The sequence below is a fragment of the Mesoplodon densirostris genome, chromosome 1 (assembly GCF_025265405.1).
Source record: "Mesoplodon densirostris isolate mMesDen1 chromosome 1, mMesDen1 primary haplotype, whole genome shotgun sequence".
In the NCBI taxonomy this organism is placed as follows: Eukaryota; Metazoa; Chordata; class Mammalia; order Artiodactyla; family Ziphiidae; genus Mesoplodon; species Mesoplodon densirostris.
The window spans coordinates 29,871,586-29,892,721 of NC_082661.1; the positions used below are offsets into that span (position 1 = coordinate 29,871,586).

The 21,136-nt window shown below is 43.6% G+C and overlaps 1 protein-coding gene across 1 annotated transcript in view; it reads right to left on the minus strand.

The window, feature by feature from the left end:
* Positions 1 to 21,136, minus strand: part of ABCC2 (ATP binding cassette subfamily C member 2) — a 76,909-nt gene that overhangs the window by 46,369 nt on the left and 9,404 nt on the right. The window contains exons 3-17 of the mRNA XM_060100904.1: positions 20,476 to 20,601; positions 18,761 to 18,895; positions 18,447 to 18,554; positions 17,980 to 18,035; positions 16,546 to 16,780; positions 14,448 to 14,611; positions 13,444 to 13,621; positions 10,149 to 10,403; positions 9,031 to 9,096; positions 6,904 to 7,041; positions 6,222 to 6,368; positions 4,735 to 4,819; positions 3,904 to 3,970; positions 2,301 to 2,427; positions 620 to 796 (exon numbers count right to left, since the gene is read on the minus strand). Coding sequence (XP_059956887.1) covers positions 620 to 796; positions 2,301 to 2,427; positions 3,904 to 3,970; positions 4,735 to 4,819; positions 6,222 to 6,368; positions 6,904 to 7,041; positions 9,031 to 9,096; positions 10,149 to 10,403; positions 13,444 to 13,621; positions 14,448 to 14,611; positions 16,546 to 16,780; positions 17,980 to 18,035; positions 18,447 to 18,554; positions 18,761 to 18,895; positions 20,476 to 20,601 — 2,064 coding nt within the window. The remainder of the gene's footprint in view (positions 1 to 619; positions 797 to 2,300; positions 2,428 to 3,903; positions 3,971 to 4,734; positions 4,820 to 6,221; positions 6,369 to 6,903; positions 7,042 to 9,030; positions 9,097 to 10,148; positions 10,404 to 13,443; positions 13,622 to 14,447; positions 14,612 to 16,545; positions 16,781 to 17,979; positions 18,036 to 18,446; positions 18,555 to 18,760; positions 18,896 to 20,475; positions 20,602 to 21,136) is intronic.

Genomic DNA, 21,136 nt, shown 5'->3' on the forward strand with positions numbered 1-21,136 from the left:
CATTCTAGAGCTATATCTTCACTAGTCTTCTAACATCTCAAGATCTTTCCCCAAAAAACTACTATATTCATGTTTAGTAATGGGGAAAGAGTATAAAAACATCCCAAATATGTAGTAATCAGGGACTTCTAAACAAATTATACTATATTCATATAATTCAAAACAGTCATTAAAAATTAATTTTTAAGAAAGGCATTTGACAACATGAGAAAATAATATACTCTAAATGTCTATGTGTTCAAAGCAGATTATTAGAACAATACTCTGGTCCTCAATGGTATACAGAAGTAGAGTCAGGACAACTAGGCTCTGGTCTGCCTCTGGCCCTCCACCTGTGAGGTCAAATTTGGGTCAGCTGCTTCTTAGTTAACCTCTCAGGTCCTAGCCTCGTCATCTCTCCTTTAGATTACACAGTTCCTATATTTGCTTCTAGGTACAAAATTTTAAATTTCTGAGTTATTTGCACAAAATATTGTGCAAACTCATGTTTTCTGGTGTTTGTTCCAGGCTTGACCATCAAAATTGATCAACTATTTTACTGTCATGTACTTCTTCACCACCCTTACTCTTTTCCTTCACTATTTCTTCACCCTTCAAGGCCCCTTGGTGTCACAAGTACCTTCTCTCCAATCTCAGCCAGGTCTCCCCCAGGCAGCACTTCCAAGTCGGGGAAGAGAGCACAGGCCTCCAGAACTTGCTGGTATTTCTTTTCATCCAACTCCGACCCAAAAAGGATGTTGTCCTTTATAGTGCCGTTCTGGATCCAGGACTGCTGCGGGACATAGGCTACAGTGCCCTAGGATGGGAAGGGTCAGACCATATGACAGTTTTGTTCCTCTGGGAATGCAGTGTTGAAGGAGGGGGTGGCAGGAGTTGGGAGGAACAAATGGAATGTAGATTTTTAAAAAATGTATGTCAGGCTGACCGAGCAATTGATATTTATAAAGGTGCATGTATTTATTGCACCATCCAGGAAGAAAGATTCAATATCCTATGCATCATTTAAAGTCTCCTTTTTTGGACTATCACTCTCTAGCCATGATCCCCAAAATGGAGGATGACTGCACGTGCTGCTTCTAGAACAGGGTTTTAGTCAGACCCCAGAGAGTTGACTAGGACCAACAGAGGGCTAACACTGATGGGGGAATGGTATAGACAACATCTTAGGAAGCAACAACTAAGAGATTGAAATTTGGGTTCCAGGCTGATGCACGAAACAGATCGTGTCAAATGAGAGATGGAGCCTGATAAATGCCTGTGTTTGAGGACAAACTCAGTTATGAGTTAGCAAGAAAACGCTTCCTGAAAGGAGTTAGGAGGCAGAGTTCAATCTGTAGAGTCTGCTCTGCTACACTGCATGTTTATTTAATGCAAATTATCTCATTAGTAATCAGTAAATCAGGGAATAATGTCAGTATAATGTGGAAGAAGTGTTGGTTCTTAAAATTTTTCCAAGCATGTCAGTGTAAAGCAATTAGGGGCAAGCTTTCTTATAATTAAGAAGAAAGGCTTAGCAATATATGAAGATCTTAAGAAAAGCTAAAAATCTATAGACGTGCCTCTTTTTGGTGCGAGTAGTGGCTGGTTAAATGATTCCAGATACCTATAATTTCCCCTAAATTTAGCTCTCTGGGGAAGCTGACAGTACTGATGGAGATGCCATGAAAACATTTCCTCTCTATTTAAAAAAATTATAATTGATGACATCTATACTCTATGTCATGTTTTTGCACTGGAAGCAAGTGCCCTCAAACACCCAGCTCTCAAAGGAAGAGGTGAGAGGCCCAGAACTAATTGTGAAGCTGGGTGTAATTGTCAGTGGAGATTTTACAGTGCTACTGTTTTTATTGTTATTGCTGTTGTTGTTTTTGTTGCTACCCTGTTTACAAAGTTACATATGTTTTTAATGATCTGTTCCAACTCTTTCCCCCAGGTCTATTATTTTTATTGTACAGTTTTGCAGAACGTGAGGTTTTCAGAAACACAGATATAGTAGAATTACCTATACTTTGATAGAAGACATCTCTATTCAAGTTTTCAAACTTTAGTATGCATATGAGAATCACCTGGGGAGCTCATTAAAAATGCAGGTTTTTAGAATCTACCCCAGAAAATGATTATATATGTGGGGTGGGGCAAAGAATCTACCATTTACAAGTCTCCCAGATGTCTCCACGACCTCACCTACAGCAACATGACAGGAGTAGTTATCAGATTCTAGTTCATTCTCCCAATGAGAAGGCAGCGCCAAGAGACCACATCTGAGTGTCAGAAGTCTTCTTCTTGGCATTCCTTCTCACCTTGACTGTGATGTGCCCATGGACATTTTCCATTTCTCCCAGCATGGCTGACATCAAGGAGGATTTCCCAGAGCCCACAGTGCCCAGCACAGCCACCAGTTGGCCTGGCATAATGTCTAGGTTCACGCTGAAAGAGAGAAGTGCACTTGAAGGAGATGGGTGTGTGGAGGGGTGTTGTTCGGGAGAAGTTCAAGCCACTTCTCAGACGCTCCACAGGAAGTCTGATTATTAGGAGATTTTCCCTTAAGATTGGAAAATTTGTCTTGCATATACAATACTCCAAAGTATTTCTCTAATGATTTTTTTTCTGCTCTAAGAGTTTTGAGAGTAAGCCCTCATATATAAGTTGTTTGTGCCAAATGTGAGTTTTCACTGGAAAAATTATTTTAGAACCAACGTGGTACCACTGAACAAGACCTTATTGGTTCAAGTCCCAAGTCTGCCACTGCCGAGCTGCGTGATCTTGGAGGGTCACTTCTCCTGGACTCTCATTTCTAAACTAATGGGGCTGGACCAGATTAATGTATCCCCAAGTTGGCCATTCAGTGAGAATAACCATTCAGTAAAACACTTGCTGAAAGCACAGATTCCCTGCTCCCCTCCCCCTGGAGATCTGGCTGAGTCTGGCTGGGGAGGGGCCCACACTGGGCCAGGCTCCTGGAAACTCTCTGTTCTGGCCCTATTATTTGAGTCCCTAGAACATTAGGAACATGGGGAACCTGTTCACAGGCTTTCTGAACCTGCCCCTTGAGCTGGACTCCTTCCAGACTTATACTACTAATGAAGTGGGAGCTATGTCCACTCTGCTCTCTGCAAAGTGAGGCTTTCAGGTTGGGAGGGTTCAGAGGTGGGGCTTCTGGCCTGACACATGCTGGGGCAAGCTCCAGAGTCCATGTTAAAGGATCTAGGAATAGGAGAGAAATGTGGAAAGTTCTGGTTGTAGCAGGGAGATGATCAGGTATACTCAGTTGTGAAGAAAAAATCTGGCCTGCTTGGGCTCCTGCTGTACTCTGTGGTGCTGTGCTCAGTGGCTGAGTTGGGTGTACCAGTACATGCAGTGCTTAAGGAACACATTACACGCAGCAATGTGGCAAGAAAGGGTTGGCTTAAGGCAGGGGAATGTGAGAATGGGTTATGTAGATGAAAAATTCCAGATCTGAAGTTGATTATAGAGGCAGCTCCCAACAACCACTCTGGGCAAAGAAGGCAGATTTTTCTTGATTACTATTTTTAAGTGAATAAATGAACTTAAATTGAGTTCAGGTTCTTGTGTGTATCCACTACCATACCCAGCGACCTAGGCTACCTGCCAACCCTGCACTACCTCCATCCACAGTCTGGAGAATAAATGTCTTCATAGGCTCTCAGCTGGATGTGCACTGTCCCACAGTAGGAAAGCAGGGTAGCAGATGTAGTTACAGGGACAGGGGCTCAGGATCTTTGCTGTCAGTTCATCCCTCCAGGAGTTTAGCCTGCCCTAGTCTCTAACTGAACACATGCACATAGCTCGTTTCCCCATGTATTATATTACATGGAATTTTTCAATAACAAGACTAGCAAGGAGAATCCTAAAAAACAGCAAGAGGAAAAGGAGGCAACTCACTCTTGGATTGTGACTTCCAAATCGTGGTCCCAGGTAAAGGATGCCTCAGAAAACTGCACAGCTTTGTCTGTTGGGAAAAAGTCCCCTCTTTAAGTCAGATGTAGGTCCCCACATGTCTGTCTGCCCTTTCTTAGCCTTCAGGTGTCCCTCACTGCTTCCTCCAGCAGAGCCCAAGATTGCCTCTGTCAGGTGCTGACTCCTGAGCTGACAAGAGGCAAATGAAAGCTCCTGGGATGAGACCAAGAGTTGCCTGCATACAATGTCCTTTTTTTACTTAGGAGTCCCAAGCCTGTTGGTAGCCCAGATTCTTGATCTACAGACAGTCTGGGTACATTCCCAGGCCCTCTGTTGCCTAGTCTCTTGTATAAATTCCACTTCCAAATATAAACTCAGCCCCTCTGTTGCCTAGTCTCTTGTATAAATTCCACTTCCAAATATAAACTCAGCCATTCCCTGCCCTGGATTCCAGACCCACTGCTCCTTCTGGCTATGGATGCCCCCCAATCCTTAAACCTTTAGAACTTGTGTGTTCTTTCACTCCAGCCTATCTTCCCAATTCCACATGCTTGGCTCCATCCGGACTTCTGTTTTCTAGATCCTTTGCAGGATTCCCTGCTTATCCTCAGAATAGCTGCCCCAGCTTAGCTTGGCAATCTGGCTAAGCAATCTGTTCTAAATGAAAGCATAATTTAAGTAATAACGGTACGCATACTGTGCAAATATAGGTGCAAGGTAAGTCCCCTAGCTTTCCCTTTCCATCAGTTTCTTGCTGCAGAGTACTGGTGCCAGCACTGTGAATATATATGGGATGCAACTTCCAAATTCACTTACCAAAATTGCAGTCATGTCGAATGGCAGATGTGTCCAAGTCATCCCCTCCCAAATATTTCTCTAGCCGTTCTACGGAAACACTGGCCTAGAGAAGGACATAAAAGATTAAAAAACCTCAATGACAAGCACAAGTAGAGGAGCTTGACTTCGTCATCAACCTTGAATGTGGAAGCAGATAGTCAACCTGCCAGGCTTCTTGCCCATGATTTGCTATTTGCCACACCTGGAACCTCTGGCCCCCAACCCTTGGCCCCCCTCCCCAGTGTGATTAAGCCACACCTCAGCCCTGGGGGCCAGTCCACTCTGAACAGAGGGAAATTAAGATGCTCTATTTCAGCCCCTCAGAAAACTCACTGTGGTGAGTGGGGGGAGGTCAATTCTACTGCTCTTTGGACCTAGTTCCAGAAACTGTCTTCTGCCTTCTTCTAAGACAAAACTTCTGTCTGATTCTGGTAACTGGGCCCCTGGCATGTTCTTCTTTTTTTTTTTTTTTTTTTTTGCGGTACGCGGGCCTCTCACTGTTGTGGCCTCTCCCGTTGCGGAGCACAGGCTCCGGACGCGCAGGCTCCGGACGCGCAGGCCCAGCGGCCATGGCTCACGGGCCCAGCCGCTCCGCGGCATATGGGATCCTCCCAGACCGGGGCACGAACCCGTATCCCCTGCATCGGCAGGCGGACTCTCAACCACTGCGCCACCAGGGAGGCCCCTGGCATGTTCTTCTTTAACTGAGTCCATGACCCATACAGTGCCTCACTGCCCACATGCCATGGTCATCGGGCCCCTTTGTTATGCAGGGAGCTGTCACCTCTGCTGATCCTGCTTTTGCTCTCTATGCGATGAACTATCTGAATCTAAAAAGAGCATGTTATTTCTTTATCAGCCGAATCTATCAGCCTTCCTTAACACCCTCCAGTACCGGGAGAGGTCTTTTCCTAAACCCCAGTCCTTCCTACGGCCTGAGCTGTCTGAAGCCAGCCACCTCCAGGATGAATGCAGGTCGCCACACTTTGTCATCCTGGCTGCCTCACCAGTCTGCCACCTGCCCCATGCACGTCCTCCTGAGGTCTAGTACCTGGTCTATCTCAGTGACTGTGCTCAGTTTTCAGGACCCAAACACTCCCTATGGCCCATTTTCTGACAGCTTGAGGCTCCCAGATTGCATTTGGTTTTACCACCATGTATGTGGCTTCATCCAAAGAGAAGTCTTTTCTCTCCTTTTGTGCCATATTTCCCTAATGCTACATAAATACCTCCCAAGGAGACGGATGAGACTGAGATGATTATCCTCAGTTTATAGTCAGAAAAACTGGGGCTCAATGAGCTTGTGATTTTACTAAATCAAACTTCTGGTCTCCAGAGACCAAAAAAATCTCTCTAATTGAAGGTTCACCAGCAGAAGCTAGAAATGAGATATGACAGACCAGTCATTCTGGACTCTAAGGCTTTTAACCAGAGCTAATCAGTTAGCAGTGAGAGTTCCTACCCACCTGGAGCATGGAGGAGACCATCATGGGAAGCATGCTCATGGGGAAGCGCAGGATATTGAAGAGGGTGATGGAGGTGAAGGCCTTTTCTGCATCCAGAATATTATTGCTGTCCACCAGGACGTAAACGGAAAATGTGATCACAGACACCTGGAAAAGCAAAGCCATCTGTGATTTATTCCTAAAAGGGATCAAGCAGCCTTGTTCTAAGTCTCAGGAACACAGTACTGTACCAGGGTTGAAGGAGTCTTAGGGATTATCTCAACCCTCCCATGTTACAGATGAGAAGCCTGAGCCCAGAAGAGGAGGAAATATATTGCCTGAGGTCATAAAGTCAACTAATGGCATTGCTGGGACCAGAGCTCGAGTCTCCTGGCTCCTGTTATCAGTGTTCCTTCCGCTACAGACCCACGTGGCCTCCCCAAGAAGATAAGAAGCCTTCCCACGCAGACCATGCCTGGATACCACATTCATGCTGAACCCCCTGGAAACTTGCTCTGGGCGACAAGACCACCAAATTGTGCACAAGGGTGAAACTAGATTTGGGGACATGAGGTAGGAATAGCAGCATGAGGACTTGATGAGCCCCTGGATTTCAGGGTCAGGCCTACAGGTGCGGGCAGTCTATCTAAACAGACCTTCTTCTCCAGGAAGCTGACCCAGCCCACTGACTCCTGTCACTCACCAGCACCGGAGTTAAGTATAAGAGAAATATCATCACAGACTGCAACTGCCCAAATGTCAGCAGGTTCCTGAGTTCTTTCTTACGAAGGTCGTGGACTTGGTTTTGGAATGAAGGTTCCCAGGCAAAATATTTCAGGATCTAATGGGATAGAAAAGAGCACAGCTTACACTGTTGCCCCAAAAGGACATCAGGTGCATAACATCCACCCATGTTTTAGGATATGCTCCCCAAAATTGGGGAAGTAGAAATTCAGATTATAAAGTGTGATTACAGAAAGGTAACTTGTATTTGTTGACAACTACTAGGTATACAACGTTTTATATACATTATCTTACTCAGTCCTAAGTGTGACCAACTGTCCCACTTTGCTTGGGATTAAAGGTTGCCCAGGATATGGGGCTTTCAGTGCTAAACCCAGAAAGTTCTGGGAAAACCAGGAAGAGGTAGCCACCTACTCTAACAGAATTACTGCATCCATTTTAACAATAAGGAAACAGGTTGAGAGAGACTAAGTAACTTGCCCAAAGCCACCACCCTAGCGAGTGGTAGAGCTGAGACCCGAAACCAGGTCTATGCTTTCATTTTGCCACATTGGCAAGAAGACATATAGAGCTCTGTGTGGAGAAATATCAGGATGTTCAAAGGGGCCTCTTTTTCATTTTCAAGAGGTTTAGGGGAATATTAAAGTCCATGAATTCAAAAACAATGTATATATTAAAAAAAATTTATTGGTCACCTTTGAAGGATGAAAATGCATTATTTTGAAAACTAGTAAATAGAGGAAAGGAGCTTGTATTTATCCTGCCTATCCTGTACAAACTTTATTTTAGGGTAACCAACTAGGTGATTAAAGATCATTCTTCATTACACAATTCCAGCTAAGCAATGCCAAAGGAATAATGGAATTAAAACATCACCATTTTGCAACTACTAATGAAATAATAGAACAAGGCAATGATCATCAGTGGCTGCTAAAACTTTTATGACAGTGGTTTTCAACCTTGGCTGCATATTAGAATCACTTAGCGAGCTTTAAAAAAAATTATATATATATATATATATATACACACACACACACACACACACACATATATATATGCCTGAGCCTCACCCCCAGAGAGTCCAATTAAAATGGTTTGAAGTAGGCCCCAAGCCTCAGTGGGTTTACAAACTTCCCAGGGGATTGAAATGTGCTTCCAGGGCCACAAATCACTGCCCTGGGTGAAAGAACAGCAGGAAACACAATAAGGGATGAGTCAGGCTGACAACGCCTGGACCCCATAAACACTCATCATCGCTAAGTTAGGAAGCAAGCACTCTCTGAAAGTATCCTTGCCCCTCAACCCCACCCCAAACAAACAAACACAAAAAACAAACAAGCCAAACTATACTCAAGCCTCTAGATCTAACCACCAATTTACAAGAAACACTGGAACAAGACAACTTGTTTTCTCTAAAATGACCAAATGACTACTGTAGATTAAAAGCACTATCAACTAATTGCCATGTGTGGACAGTTTTTGGATCCTTATTCAAACTAACCAATGGTAAAATAAAATTAAATTAAAAAGACATGTATGAGGTAATTGGGGACATTTAATGGTATCAAAGGACTGTTGGTTTTTTTTTTTCAGGTATGCTATTGGTATTGTGGTTATGTTAAAAAATGAAGTTCTTATTTTAGAAATACATACCCAGTATTTACAAATGAAATGACAAAATATCTGAGATTTGATTTTAAATAATCTAGCAGGGCATGAAGTGGGGAGTGGGGATATAGATGAAACAAGTTAGGTCATGCTGATAATTGCTGGAGCTGGATGATAAATACATGGGGCTTCATTAAACCATTCTCTTTACTTTTGTGCACATTTGACCATCTCTACAGTAAAATACAAAAACAAAACAAGCCATTTAACATAATTAAATAGAAATCATGATCAAAAGACGTCCTGAGAGGAGTACCAGGGGAAGAAACAGGAGACTTCTGGGTTAATGAATCAGAAGTCACGGGACACATCACAGGCCCAGAAGCAGGAGTCCACAACCTCTAGCAGGTTTGTTAAGCCCAAGAACCCACTGTTGCTGTCATTGTGCCCAGAGAGTCACCTACACTCAGCTACTCACCTTGATCCCACTGAGAACCTCATTCATGATCTTTAAACGTTTGTCCTTATACTTCATATTTTGAACCTGCCAGGAAAAAGTGAGACACAGAACACACTTCCACGTGAGGGTCCAGATTTGCTGCAGATACTAAATCTCAGTGGTGCTGTGGCTGTCGCTTGGTGAGCACTTGAGGTGCCCAGTGATGGGCTGTGTCTCTCCCACTCTCCTCCTTGCCTCCCCGCCCCTGCCACACCCACCTTCTTTCTGAACCCAAACAGCCTTGGCCTGACTGTGCCCTCCTCCTAGGTTGTTTTTTCCATGGCTTCCTCCTTCACATTCAGATTGTTGCTGTCCAGAGCTCAGCTCGATGTCCCCTCCTCACAGAGGTCTTTCCTGATCCCCTAATCGAAAACTGCCACCCACCCACTCACTAGCATATCACCCTGTTTAATTCTCTGCATAGTACTTATCATAACTGACATTTTCCTTCTTTGCTTTTACTTGTTTATGGCCTGAATCTCCACCCCAAGTAGAACCTAAGTTCCACAAGAGCAAGAGCCTTGTCTAATTTGCTTCTGTGTTCCCCCCAAAATAGGATATGCAAACAATATTTTTTAAATATTTGCAATTAACTGAATGCAAAACAAATGAAGGACTAAATGACATACACCATTGAGTTCACCCATCCAAAATATGGTTGCTGGCATAGCTAACAACTGTCCACATGGAGCCCTGCTGCCTGGTGGTAGCAGGGTTGGTTGCCAGGATTTAGGCCTAAAGTTTGGGTCGCTCATGTGACTGCTCTGTGTGGTTGGTTTGCATTGCTATGATGGAGAAACAGGGTCAATAATCCCTGTGCTAAGAACAGCCCAGTGGAGCAGGGTGTAAGAGTTATATGCAGGGTCCCTGGGCGGCTCTTCTCTTTCCAATGAGGAATGTGAATCAAGACAGAGTATATAAACCCTAAGAGTGGTCAGAAGATGAAAAGGGAAGATAAAGCCAAGTTCATCTGGGACAGTGGCAAGTCTTCTACCAGCTTTGCGTTGCTCAAACTCCAATCACAAGTCAGAATAGAGGAAGTAAAAGACTTTAGACTTTGAAGAACATAAACATGTCCCCAGTGACTGTTTCTTTACCTGAATAGCCCTATTCTTGGTGGCAATTACCCCATTAATTGGGATTAGGAGCACCATCACCCCGACACCTGCTAAGACTGAGGGTCCCAACTCTGCCCACAGGAAGTAGATGGACAAGGAAATCTGTAGAACATTTGACCACAGCAGGTGGATGAAGCTGGTCACGTCCATGAGCTTCTGGGCATCCACAGACATCAGGTTCACCGTTTCTCCAATGGTGTACTGCTTCCTGGCCTGGTTGGATAGAGTCAGCGCCTGAAAACAAAGATTGGAATTGGGACACCTGGACAGGGCCAAGGATACTGGGGAGTGAGAGGGGAAATTCAGGAAGGAAGTGAAAGACAGTAGAAGGATGGGCTCCATATGGACACAATTTTTCCAAGGAGCTGTGATCTTCTTGTCACTTAATCTTACACGCAGCGTTCTCTCATTCTTGACCACTCTTTCCTGCTATTCCTACCTTCCCCAACATCTGTTCCTCCACACACACTTTTTTTGCTCAGAAAAGTCCTATTTATCTCTTAGTGTCAACTTAGATGGAACTTCTTCTCAGAAGACTTCCCTGACTCCCAAGTTTAGTTTAGATGTTTCTCCTGTGTATGCCCCTAACACCCCTCTGCCCTTACATTCACCACACTGCACTGTGTAATTTTGTTTTTCTATTTCTCCACCAGTTGTAAGCTCTGTAAGGACAAGGGCTACATCTGTCCAATTCACTACCGCTTTCACATGCACACAGTAGGGAAATCAAATACTGAAAGATGGAAGGAATGGAGGGATGAAAGGAAGAAGCACGTATTCATTCTTGCCTTGCAGACTTTAATGTGGCAATGTTATTTGGAGCCATACTGTGAGGAGGTTGCAACCATTCCCAAGGAGGACAGAGATCTTAGAATGGTGAGGAAAACTGCGGGGTTCACACACTGGAAGCAAAATGACTTATTGTCAGGAATTTGAGGGCAATATCTAGATGCCTGAATCTTGCAGCATGAGCCTCTTGTTCTCATGTTAGAGAGATCAGAAGGCTGAGACACACAGTCTGTCACTTACAGCAGTGCCTTGTACAAATGCTCCCAGACAAGGGGCTGGGGGGTGGGGGGTGGCTGCATGAAACCAGCTTGTACTACGCTCACCAAGCCACCCTCTGGTGTGGGCTACATCTTTCCAGAGGAATGAAAGCCTTCTTCTAATTCCCACAAGGCAGTGTATGGGCTATGAGTGGCCCTAGAGATCACCTTCTTCCTCCTCCTAGAAGCTCTACTGTCATCTTAATCCATCAATAAAGTCTTTAGAATATATCAGGATTCTTGGTTGTACAGTAAAAAGAAGGAAATTTCCTAAAATATTAGGCTACCAAGGTTCTAGAGACATCATTTCACTGCTATGTCTCCCCTTTGGTATTGAAAAACAAAAACAAAAAGTAACATCTAATTACCCTTCAAGGTAATCACTATACTTTTCTTTTTTCAATAAATCTTTGTAAAGTGGAAAAGTCATTAATTTAGTCCCAATAGCCCTTGTCTAGAGGCAGGTCCTGTCTATGTGATTCTAGGCATTGAAATGATCTAAGCCCCACTTCTCTGTAAAATAGGGGTAATGCAGTTACTTCCCAGGGCTAAGAATTGATAATGGATGTAAAAAATGCTTCATAATGTTTCATAAATGAAGCATAATCTAAACATATAAAATTAGTCAATTTTAAATTCTATTTTAGGGACTTCCCTGGTGGTCCAGTGGTTAAGACTCTGCCTTCCAATGCCCGGGGTGCAGGTTCAATCCCTGGTCAGGGAGCTAAGATCCCACATGCCTTGGGGCCAAAAAAACAAAACATAAAACAGAAGCAATACTGTAACAAATTCAACAAAGACTTTAAAAATGGTCCACATCAAACAAAATCTTTTAAAAAAATTCTATTTTAGTGGCAATATTTATTTGAATGAAGGTCTCATTAAGGGCTCTATTTTACACATTCCTTATGGATTGTAACAGTTGCAAAACCTGGAATATATCAATATTAAGAATCAAAGTAGTGGAAATGAATCATCACAACTGTAAAAGTGTATGTTCATAGAAATGTCTGAGACAGCCTGGTTAGTGACCTCATATCCTGCAAACCAGCAGAAATACAGTATCTCCAGAAGGAATAAGGGGATTAAAATTTTAATTTTGGTGAAGACAAATTCCAGTGTGAGGGTATCTGGGAGTTCAAAGAACTTGACCAGACTTCTGATCTAAAGACATTTGGATCACCTCTCTGGGTCTCTCGACGAGTCAACATCTACTCAGGAAAGACAAAAGACACACTGGAGTTTTAAGAGAGGAAAGCAAAGGATAAAATCAGGAACTGTAACAGAGAAATCACTATGATGGAACACTCCAGTTGTGGATGAAAAAGAGGAAGAAAAGGCAACCGACTGATGTTCTGACCTATAAAAATTATCATCTCCTAATGGATGAATTTTCTCCTCAGGCTTGTAGTCGCTATTTTCATTTCTTTTTATTTATTTTTTAAATTGAGATATACTTGACTCTACTTTCATTTCTTAAGGGAAAAAATGAGAATTCACCTTGGTGTCTAGGACAGAGGGAAATAAAGTTGCTCTGAGAAAGTTAAATATTAAAAGCAACGTGTCAGAGGGAAGATGGGCAAAATCATCTTAAGGAAATGGAATAGCTCCCAAGTCTGCAGAGCTTAGTAACAAGTGTGAGGTATTTACAAATCCAAAAAAGGAATCAGGCAGAGGAAGTGTTGGTCGTTACTCAAGACTGAGAAAAAGAAGTCGCTAGGCAAAAGTCAGTCCAGGGAGATGGAGTCCTGGTTCACAGAGCGTTCTAGTCTATGGCAAAGTTGTGATTTGAGATAGACACACCAGGTCTTATGAGCCAAGTTTCATGCAGTATTTGGTTTAAATGTTGGTGATTTTAAGAGTCTGCCCTTGGCCAGCTTCTTTTCTGACTTTACATTCTGTCCCAAGGTGTTGTCACCTTGTGGAGAGAGGAAGGAAGAGAGGGATGGCATGCAAGCCTTCAAAGCTGAAAGGCAGATCCCGGACAGAGAACAGCTTGCCGGCTTTCCCCTGGAGTGCACCTCACCCCCCACACACAGACGCTCTATGTCTGTACACACACTTTTCATTTTCGTCTCCAAAGAAATATCTAAAGAAGGCTGTATGTTTAGCCAAAATCCAGTGTTGAGGTCAGTTATCATTTCCACCAAATTTTCCTCAATCTTGGAAGAAATGCTCATGTTTACAAAGAGGATTTTCTTTGGTGATGCCTGGCATATTCCACTTACCTTCTTATATACAGAAGCCATGATGGTGGTCCGTACTTTCATGCCCAGCATAAAGCACAGTTTAAAGTAATACTGAAGGCAGACAGACTGGATGAAGGCCACGGCGAAGAAGAGGATTGAATAGAGATACCCAGTCCACAGATATATATCATGGTCATTTGCAAAGGAGATCAGCAATCTGCCAGAGCAAAACCAAGTAAGTGGTGCCCATCAAGCCTCCGAGGGCTCTTCACCCTGCTTGTGCACAGCCAGCTACGCTATCCTACCCTGTTGGTAACAAAAGTGACCAGAATTGTTCAATGTTCTTGGAAGACTGAGCTCCACAGCCATGCCAGCGCTCTTGCCTTTTTTGGAGATGAGCAGCAAGGGCTAAGGGTTGAGGACCCATGACCGTGAGACGGGAAAACGTGTGCTCCACAAAGCTGCCACTGCAGTGCTTTCTTTGATGCTCTCTTTCCCTACCCTCTGGTAAAAGAGGCTGTTATGTAGCAAGTTGATTGATTCCTGGAAAGGAATTAGGACATGTATCCAGCGTGAGTTAGAAGGGTTTCCCCTGGAGGATAGTTCATTCCATAGATCCTGGCAGACTGAAGTCCTGTCATGATTAACCCAAACCACCCACTGAATGCCTGACTGTGGAGCAATGAGGTTACAGAGACTATGTACAAGCCTCTCCTGGGGTATGAGGCCCACCTTTTGGACATGACTCAGCTCACAGAAGTTCTGTTTAAGAAGAAAGCACCCCTAAGAAGCATCTGGCTTCCTATGAGGAGAAGGACATGGAAAAGAGGGAGGCTAAAGGATCTAAGTGATTTTTCAGATCATTTTAGATCTTGAAAAATGCCTTGTGCTTTTCATGAACACAATGCTGTAAGGTTGAAGAAAATTATGAGCATTTAAAAAAATGGAAACTTAATAATAGCCTCCTGCCTGCATATACAAGGGGCAAAAAGCAGAGTGGCAGAGGAGGCCCTGAAAGGACAACCCAGGGCCTGGGGACTCACTTCAGCAGCTGAGGATTCAGAAACACAAGGATGTCATACACCAGCTTCAGCAGGAATGATTTCAGGAGGATGACGTAGAAAGTTTTGAAGAGGGCTTTCAACAACCAGGACTTGGGAAAGTCTTTTGTGGTCTCAGACTTCTTTTTATTCTTTTTAGTTTCTTCCTGGGTACAAAACCAAACAACATCAGTGCTTGCAGAGCTGCATGGTGTAAGACTTTGTCTTTACTGAACAGTTCCCAAGTGTTAGCCCCTGAGCCCTGCTGCCTTCTTTGTACAGGTTTCGGTCTTCTGTCCACTGCCTGGTCCCATTCACCCTTTGAGCTGCTATCACTGTTGCCCTCCCCCCTCCTAACTGATACTTCAGATCTATTTTGGATTAGGAAAACAGGCAACAAACCTGGTGAGAATACCATGTAAAAACAAAGAACAGCCTCCGACTGGGGGACTGTGGGGCATCGTGGGAGGGAAGGGCACGGGCATGATTTTATATATATATATATTTCGGATGCTTAAAAGCCTTTTCATTCTCTTCTTGCTCACGGTTATTGTGGGATGTTATGGGTTGAATAGAATCCCCTGAAAAGTTATGTTGAAGTCCTAACCCCCAGTGCCTTAGAACGTGCCCTTGTTTGGAAATAGGGCCTTTGCAGACGTAATCAAGTTAAGATGAGGTCATTAGAGTGTGTCATGGAATGGGTCCTACTCCAATATGACTGGTGTCCTTGTAAGAAGAGACACAGACATGGGGGAAGAGGCCACATGATGACAGAGGCAGAGAGTGGAGTGAAAACATCCACAACCCAAGGAACACCAAGGACTGCTGGTAAAACCCAGAAGGTAGAAGAGGCAAGGAAGGTTTCTTCCCTACAGGTTTTAGAGGGAGCATGGCCCTGCCGATCCTTTGATTTCAGACTTCTGGCCTCCTGAGTTGTGAGACAATACATTTCTGTTGTTTTAAGCCACACGGTTCATGGTGCTTTGTTTCAGCGACCCCGGGAATCTACTACATGGGATATCACCACCCACTCTCCCGCCTCTTCCTTTTCCTGTCTCAGGAGTCCCCACCAGGCCCCCAGTTCCAGCTTCTCAGCCTCAGTGACATCCTCTTGTAATTTCTCTCACTGGGATCCCATCTGATCGGTCTCTTGCCTGAACAACTGCCTCAACCTGCTTGCCAGCTTCCACTTTTGCCTCCCAACCATCCGTTCTCCTGGCAGCTGCTTCAGTGGGCTTTTAAAAATGTAAATCTGATTGCATTACTCCTCTGCTCAAAACTTTCCACCGGCTTTCCATCAGAGTTAAAATAAAATCCAGACTCCTCACCAGGGCCCATGAGGGTCTACACGACTTAGTCCCTGCCCCTTTCCCTGAGCTCACCTCACCCCTCACTCAGGCTCTCTCTCCATGCTCTCACATCCTCTTTCTCTTCTCCAAACAAGCCAACCATGTTCCCCACTCAGCTTCCCCCTCCTGCGCCTCTGAGTGAAATACGCTTCCTTCTGAAGGGCTCTTTTCATCGCTTGGATCTTTGCCCAAATATCATCTCCTCTGAGAAGCCTCTCCTGTTACTGTCTAAGGAAGCACTTCACCCCAGATACATTAACATGTTTTCTTAATAGCACTTACTACTCTTTCAGAGTAATGTATGTATTTGTTTATTATTTATTTTCCAGCTCACTAAAGGTGAGGACTCTTTCAGGCTGATCCTTATACCTGTGCCCAGAATGGTCTCTGACACACAGTGGTACTCAATAAATATTTTCAAGTGAATAAAAAAATAAATTAGCTGCTAATGCTAAATCCCACCGACGTGCAGATTCTAGTAATGCTAAGGTATTCTTTTATTTTTCTATTTTAAAAATCATTTTATTGTGGAAAATTTCAAATATACCTCAAAGGAGAGAGATCAGTACTACATTATACTCCCATGTATCCATCACTAAGGTACTATTAGTATTGCGAATATTACTAATAATATAAAATGCACTGTAAAGTATAGAGTGCTGTCAAAATGTAAGGACAGATTCACCAGGACATTGGTGTCCTCTTGCCTAAGACAGACAGCACATTTGGACAGACACTCATGGGAGAGTTACCAGGACAAGGACATCTTGGCTTTGACTCTGGTTCTTGTCCAAACCATGCAGCCTGGCTCCTGGGTCCCGCTGGGTGTTCTTCTGCTGCCGTTTCTGGAATGCCTGCCTGGCCTTCTGCAGCTCTCCTGCCATGTACTTTTCAAAACTGCTGACGAGTGTCTTTGTTTTAGTCTCTTCATCAATATCCCAGATATCTTCGAGCGTCAGAGGTTTCTTGAAGCCTTTCAGAACAGTGCTGGAATAAGAGTGACCCACAGGCTGAGGCCCTGCGGGTGGGGCCAGAGGCTGTCTCCTCTCTGCCTCTGTCAAAACCATCCAGTCCCAGGATGGAGGGATAGAAGAATGGGGCTTCTCCCTTGCTCCACTAGCCCAGCTCCCAGCTCTTGGAACTTGAAAGAGGAGCGGGGAGAGCAGAAAAGGGAGTGGGTGGGGGTGATGGAAGGTGGGATAAAACAAGAGAAGGGGAAGGAGTCCTACTGAATTGAGAGCCAAAAGAGCATCACCTCCCCCGATCCTGTTCCTTCCTTCTCAAACACTGGCTGCCTCTCTGCTGCCCTGGCATCTCCCTGAGGAGCCTCCACGGTGCCCTTAAGGAACTGAGCAGACCTGGAGGCCACCTCTAATACTCTCTCTCTCTAGATCAGGGCTCCTCAACCTGGGATTTTAGAACATGGATGGAAAATAAATTACATCTTTACTTTTATTAGCTTCTAACTGAAATTTAGCCTTTCCTTCTAATATGAATGTAGTCAACCCACCACAGTTCTAAAACAGAGTACTTGTGCCTTTGTTACCAGGTAACAAAAGTCACAGATGTTTTCATGGCTCATTTACACTCATCACTGCTTTGAAACTATTAAACCCAGCTAGCATTAGGTCTTGATATTTAATGCATTAATAAAGAAGCACATGTATTACTATATCACAAATTTGGTAACTACATTTCAATATATTTGTTTCCCTTTATAATCCCATGTCTTTTATTGTACACATTTAAAACATCATCTGAGAAGGGATTCATGGGTGTTACCAGGCTGCCAAAGGGGTCCATGGAACTACAAAGGCCAAGGATGGCTGCTCCAGATCCTCTGGAAGCCCGGAACAGCTATTTCATCCCTTACCCGAGTCTGTGCCGCACTCCTTGCCCCCAAATTTCCCTCTTCCTGTCCTACTGCCTCCTTTTCCTCCTCTCCTTTTTTTTCATGGAACTCCCCAGGCTACCAAGAGCACATCCCCCTCCTTCCTCTCCTCAGCTTCCCCATCTGCCCAGTGAAGGGACTGCAGTAAACTGATCTGGATGTTTTAACATTCTCTGACTCTAAGTAGAGGAGAAATGGAAGCCATGGCAGGCACTTCTAAAATTAAGATTTCCATCACTTTCAGGAGAGTGAGGGGGGAGGGATATAGACAAGCCACACTCCAGGTATTTCCTACCTGTCATACCAACTAAAGGTGATGCCACTCAGAAATGAAGCTGTGGTTGAAGGATGCTGCAAGACACACAAAAAAATCAGACAGTAAATCAATTAGAAACAGGAATTCTATGGAACTCTAAAATCAGAAGCTGAGTTTTCTAAATATGATGTTGTGCTAGAAACTAGATATGACACTGAAGTAGGCTGGTCAGTGTGTTTGTTTGGAGACCCTAAGGTCACCAGTAGAATGATAACCAGACTTTTTGGCATAGATGTATGAATTAACTGTCTATGCTGAAGCTTGGTGGGTCAATATAAAAGTGTTTCCAAATTCTAGTCACTTTGTTTCCTTACATCACAAAATGGACTATACTACTATATTCTGGGCGTGTGGGACCTTCATGAGACCTAGACATCTCAAAGTTACATCTGTCAAGATACCATCCAATTAAATAATACATGAAGTGGTCATATTTAGAGTCTCACTTTTGATGAGTCATTTTTTTCTGAAAATGCTGAAAGGATCAGGACCAGGATCTGGAATGCATAGCAGATGAAGAACACGCAGGAGTAGGCCAGATTAGAACTGCTGCCCTATGGGGGGAGGGGACAAAGAAAATGAGCCTTTTATCTGAATTAAGTCTAAACAGCCCCTATGTATCAATGCTTGTGATTAAAGTCTATTATCAAATCCCCTAAATACAATCCTACCCTGCAACTCAATTTACCTTATGTCATTTACTCCAACTTAGAAGTTGCCCAGCGGTACCTCCTCATAACACCATCTCTTTCCTCCTTACCCTTAAGAGTGTCCGGATCAGAGTCTGAAACTGGAAAGTGCTACAGAGTATTGAGAGAATCCAGAATAGGGACAGGAACCAAGAGTCCTTCTGTATACACCATCGCCTGCTGTGTTGGATCAGCAAAACCAGGATCTAGAGAGAAATTCACATCATGTTTCGAAAAATATTGTCGCTAACACCAAGGACAAGAAGCAAGAAGGATGTCAGAGAACAGGGGAAGAAACGGGGGCTGAAGGGGGAGATTGTTGCAACTAATCTGATGCCAAATAGTACATTTCCTCCCTGATACCATCCGACTTTTTCTTTCAGGACCCCAGCGCTCTCTCTGGAACTCCCTTCCCTATCCCATCTCTATTCACCACACTTGGGGAGGGAGTCAGACAAGAACGCAGAGGGTCACCACCTGCATCTGAATGGAAGCCAGATGGGAGCCAGAAAAATCTTTCTAAGGCCCAAGAAAATAATTTCAGTCACTACAGTAATCAGGTTGGGGAGGCAGATTCTGCTGAATAGGTGCAAGGTGTCTGTATCACAATATTTTCTAATAATATTAGACTAAGCAATTAGCAACAACAAAAAACTTTGCCTCGCATTATTCACTTAGTTATAATTAATTAAATGTTGTTTTCCCAGACCCAGTGCTGTGCTAGTAAACTGGCATTCTGAAAACAAAGCCATGATTTGTGGCATGTGTGAATTACCATGGTATAAATACTCCCACCGTGGTGGATTTCAATCTCCAACATGATGTCACCAAACGCAGGATTGGGAAGAGAGGCGCAGTCAGCTCTGTGAGCTGGCTCCAGCGCACCGCTGTCTAGACTCTTCTCTGCTTTATAACAACGGTGACAAAATGAAGTCCTTACAGGGGCCAAGCAGAGCATGTTACTGAGTGAAGTGAGGGTGGAGGACAGTACTGAGCACATACCTGGTCTAATGCAACCAACTGCTACTCAGTCCTAGCTGACCACCGCCCTGTGGGAATGTCGGCCCAAAGTTGCCAGGCATTCTGATTTTTCAAGAAAGTTTAGGAATCAAAATAATTAGGTTGTATGTTCCTCTTTCAAAATGATGGTAACGGGAATTCCCTGGCGGTCCAGTGGTTAGGACTTGGCACTTTCACTGCTGGGGGCCTGAGTTTGATCCCTGGTTGGGGAACTAGGATCCCACAAGCTGCTCGACACGGCCAAAAAAAATAAATAAATAAATAAAATAAAATGATGGTAATGAATTCAATTGTTTTTTTAAACACTGTACAGCTCTCCCTCCCCCCACAAAAAACCCTGCCTGTAGGAGAGACATAAGTTTCTGTCATCAAATTTACACAAACAAGTCTAGACTCAGTGATCCATTGATTAGAGTCACCAATCAATTTAAAAATAATGTTTACAGCATGTAGAAAATTCTTTTACATCAAGAAACTTGGATTTCATCTGTGATCCTTAGATGGCAAGATACAAGGGCATAAGTTACACATGTTAATCATTAAAGCTAATACTTACCTTAGGAAGAAGGCATTAAAAGTAGTGTTTAAAAGCAAATGAAAAGCTAAAATTGGTTTCACCCTATTACAACCAAGCTTTGCTTCATCATAGGTCCCTTGAAAAAGGTAGATGAAATTGGACTTTATTTCATTCCACAAGAGCAAATTTCAGCAGGATGGCTATGAGTAGAGAGAAGATAAACAGGATAGAAGTGATGATGGGCCTCACCCATGTGCCCAGGTAGAGGCTTGGATTGGTATATCTAACGGCAGGGACTGTGGCTTGTCCAGTGTCTTCTGTGAGTGCAAGGGCCAGATCTATGGCTGCCAGAATAAGAAGAAACCCAACAAGCACCTGAGAAGGCAAAAAAAAAAACACTGTTAGGAAGACATCACTCTTAAGAATAGAATGGTTCCCAGTAATGGATGATAAAAATGGTAGGTAGTGCAAGATATGGAAGCAACCTAAGTCTCCATCAACAGATGAATGGATAAAGAAGATGTGATACACACACACACACGCACACGCACAATTGAATACTACTCAGCCATAATAAAGAATGAAATTTTGCCATTTGCAGCAACATGGATAGACCTGGAGGGCATTATGCTTAGTGAAATAAGTCAGAGAAGGACATATACTGTATGACATCACTTATATGTAGAATCTAAAAAATATAACAAACTAGAGAATTTATATTTATATTATATTCTTCTTGTTATCAAAAACGAAGCAGACTCACAGAGAACAGATGAGTTGGTTACCAGTGGGGAGAGGGAAGGGGCAATGTAAGGGTAGGGGATTAAGAGGAACAAACTATTAAGTATAAAATAAGCTACAAGGATATATTGTACAACATGGGGAATATAGCTGATATTTTATAATAACT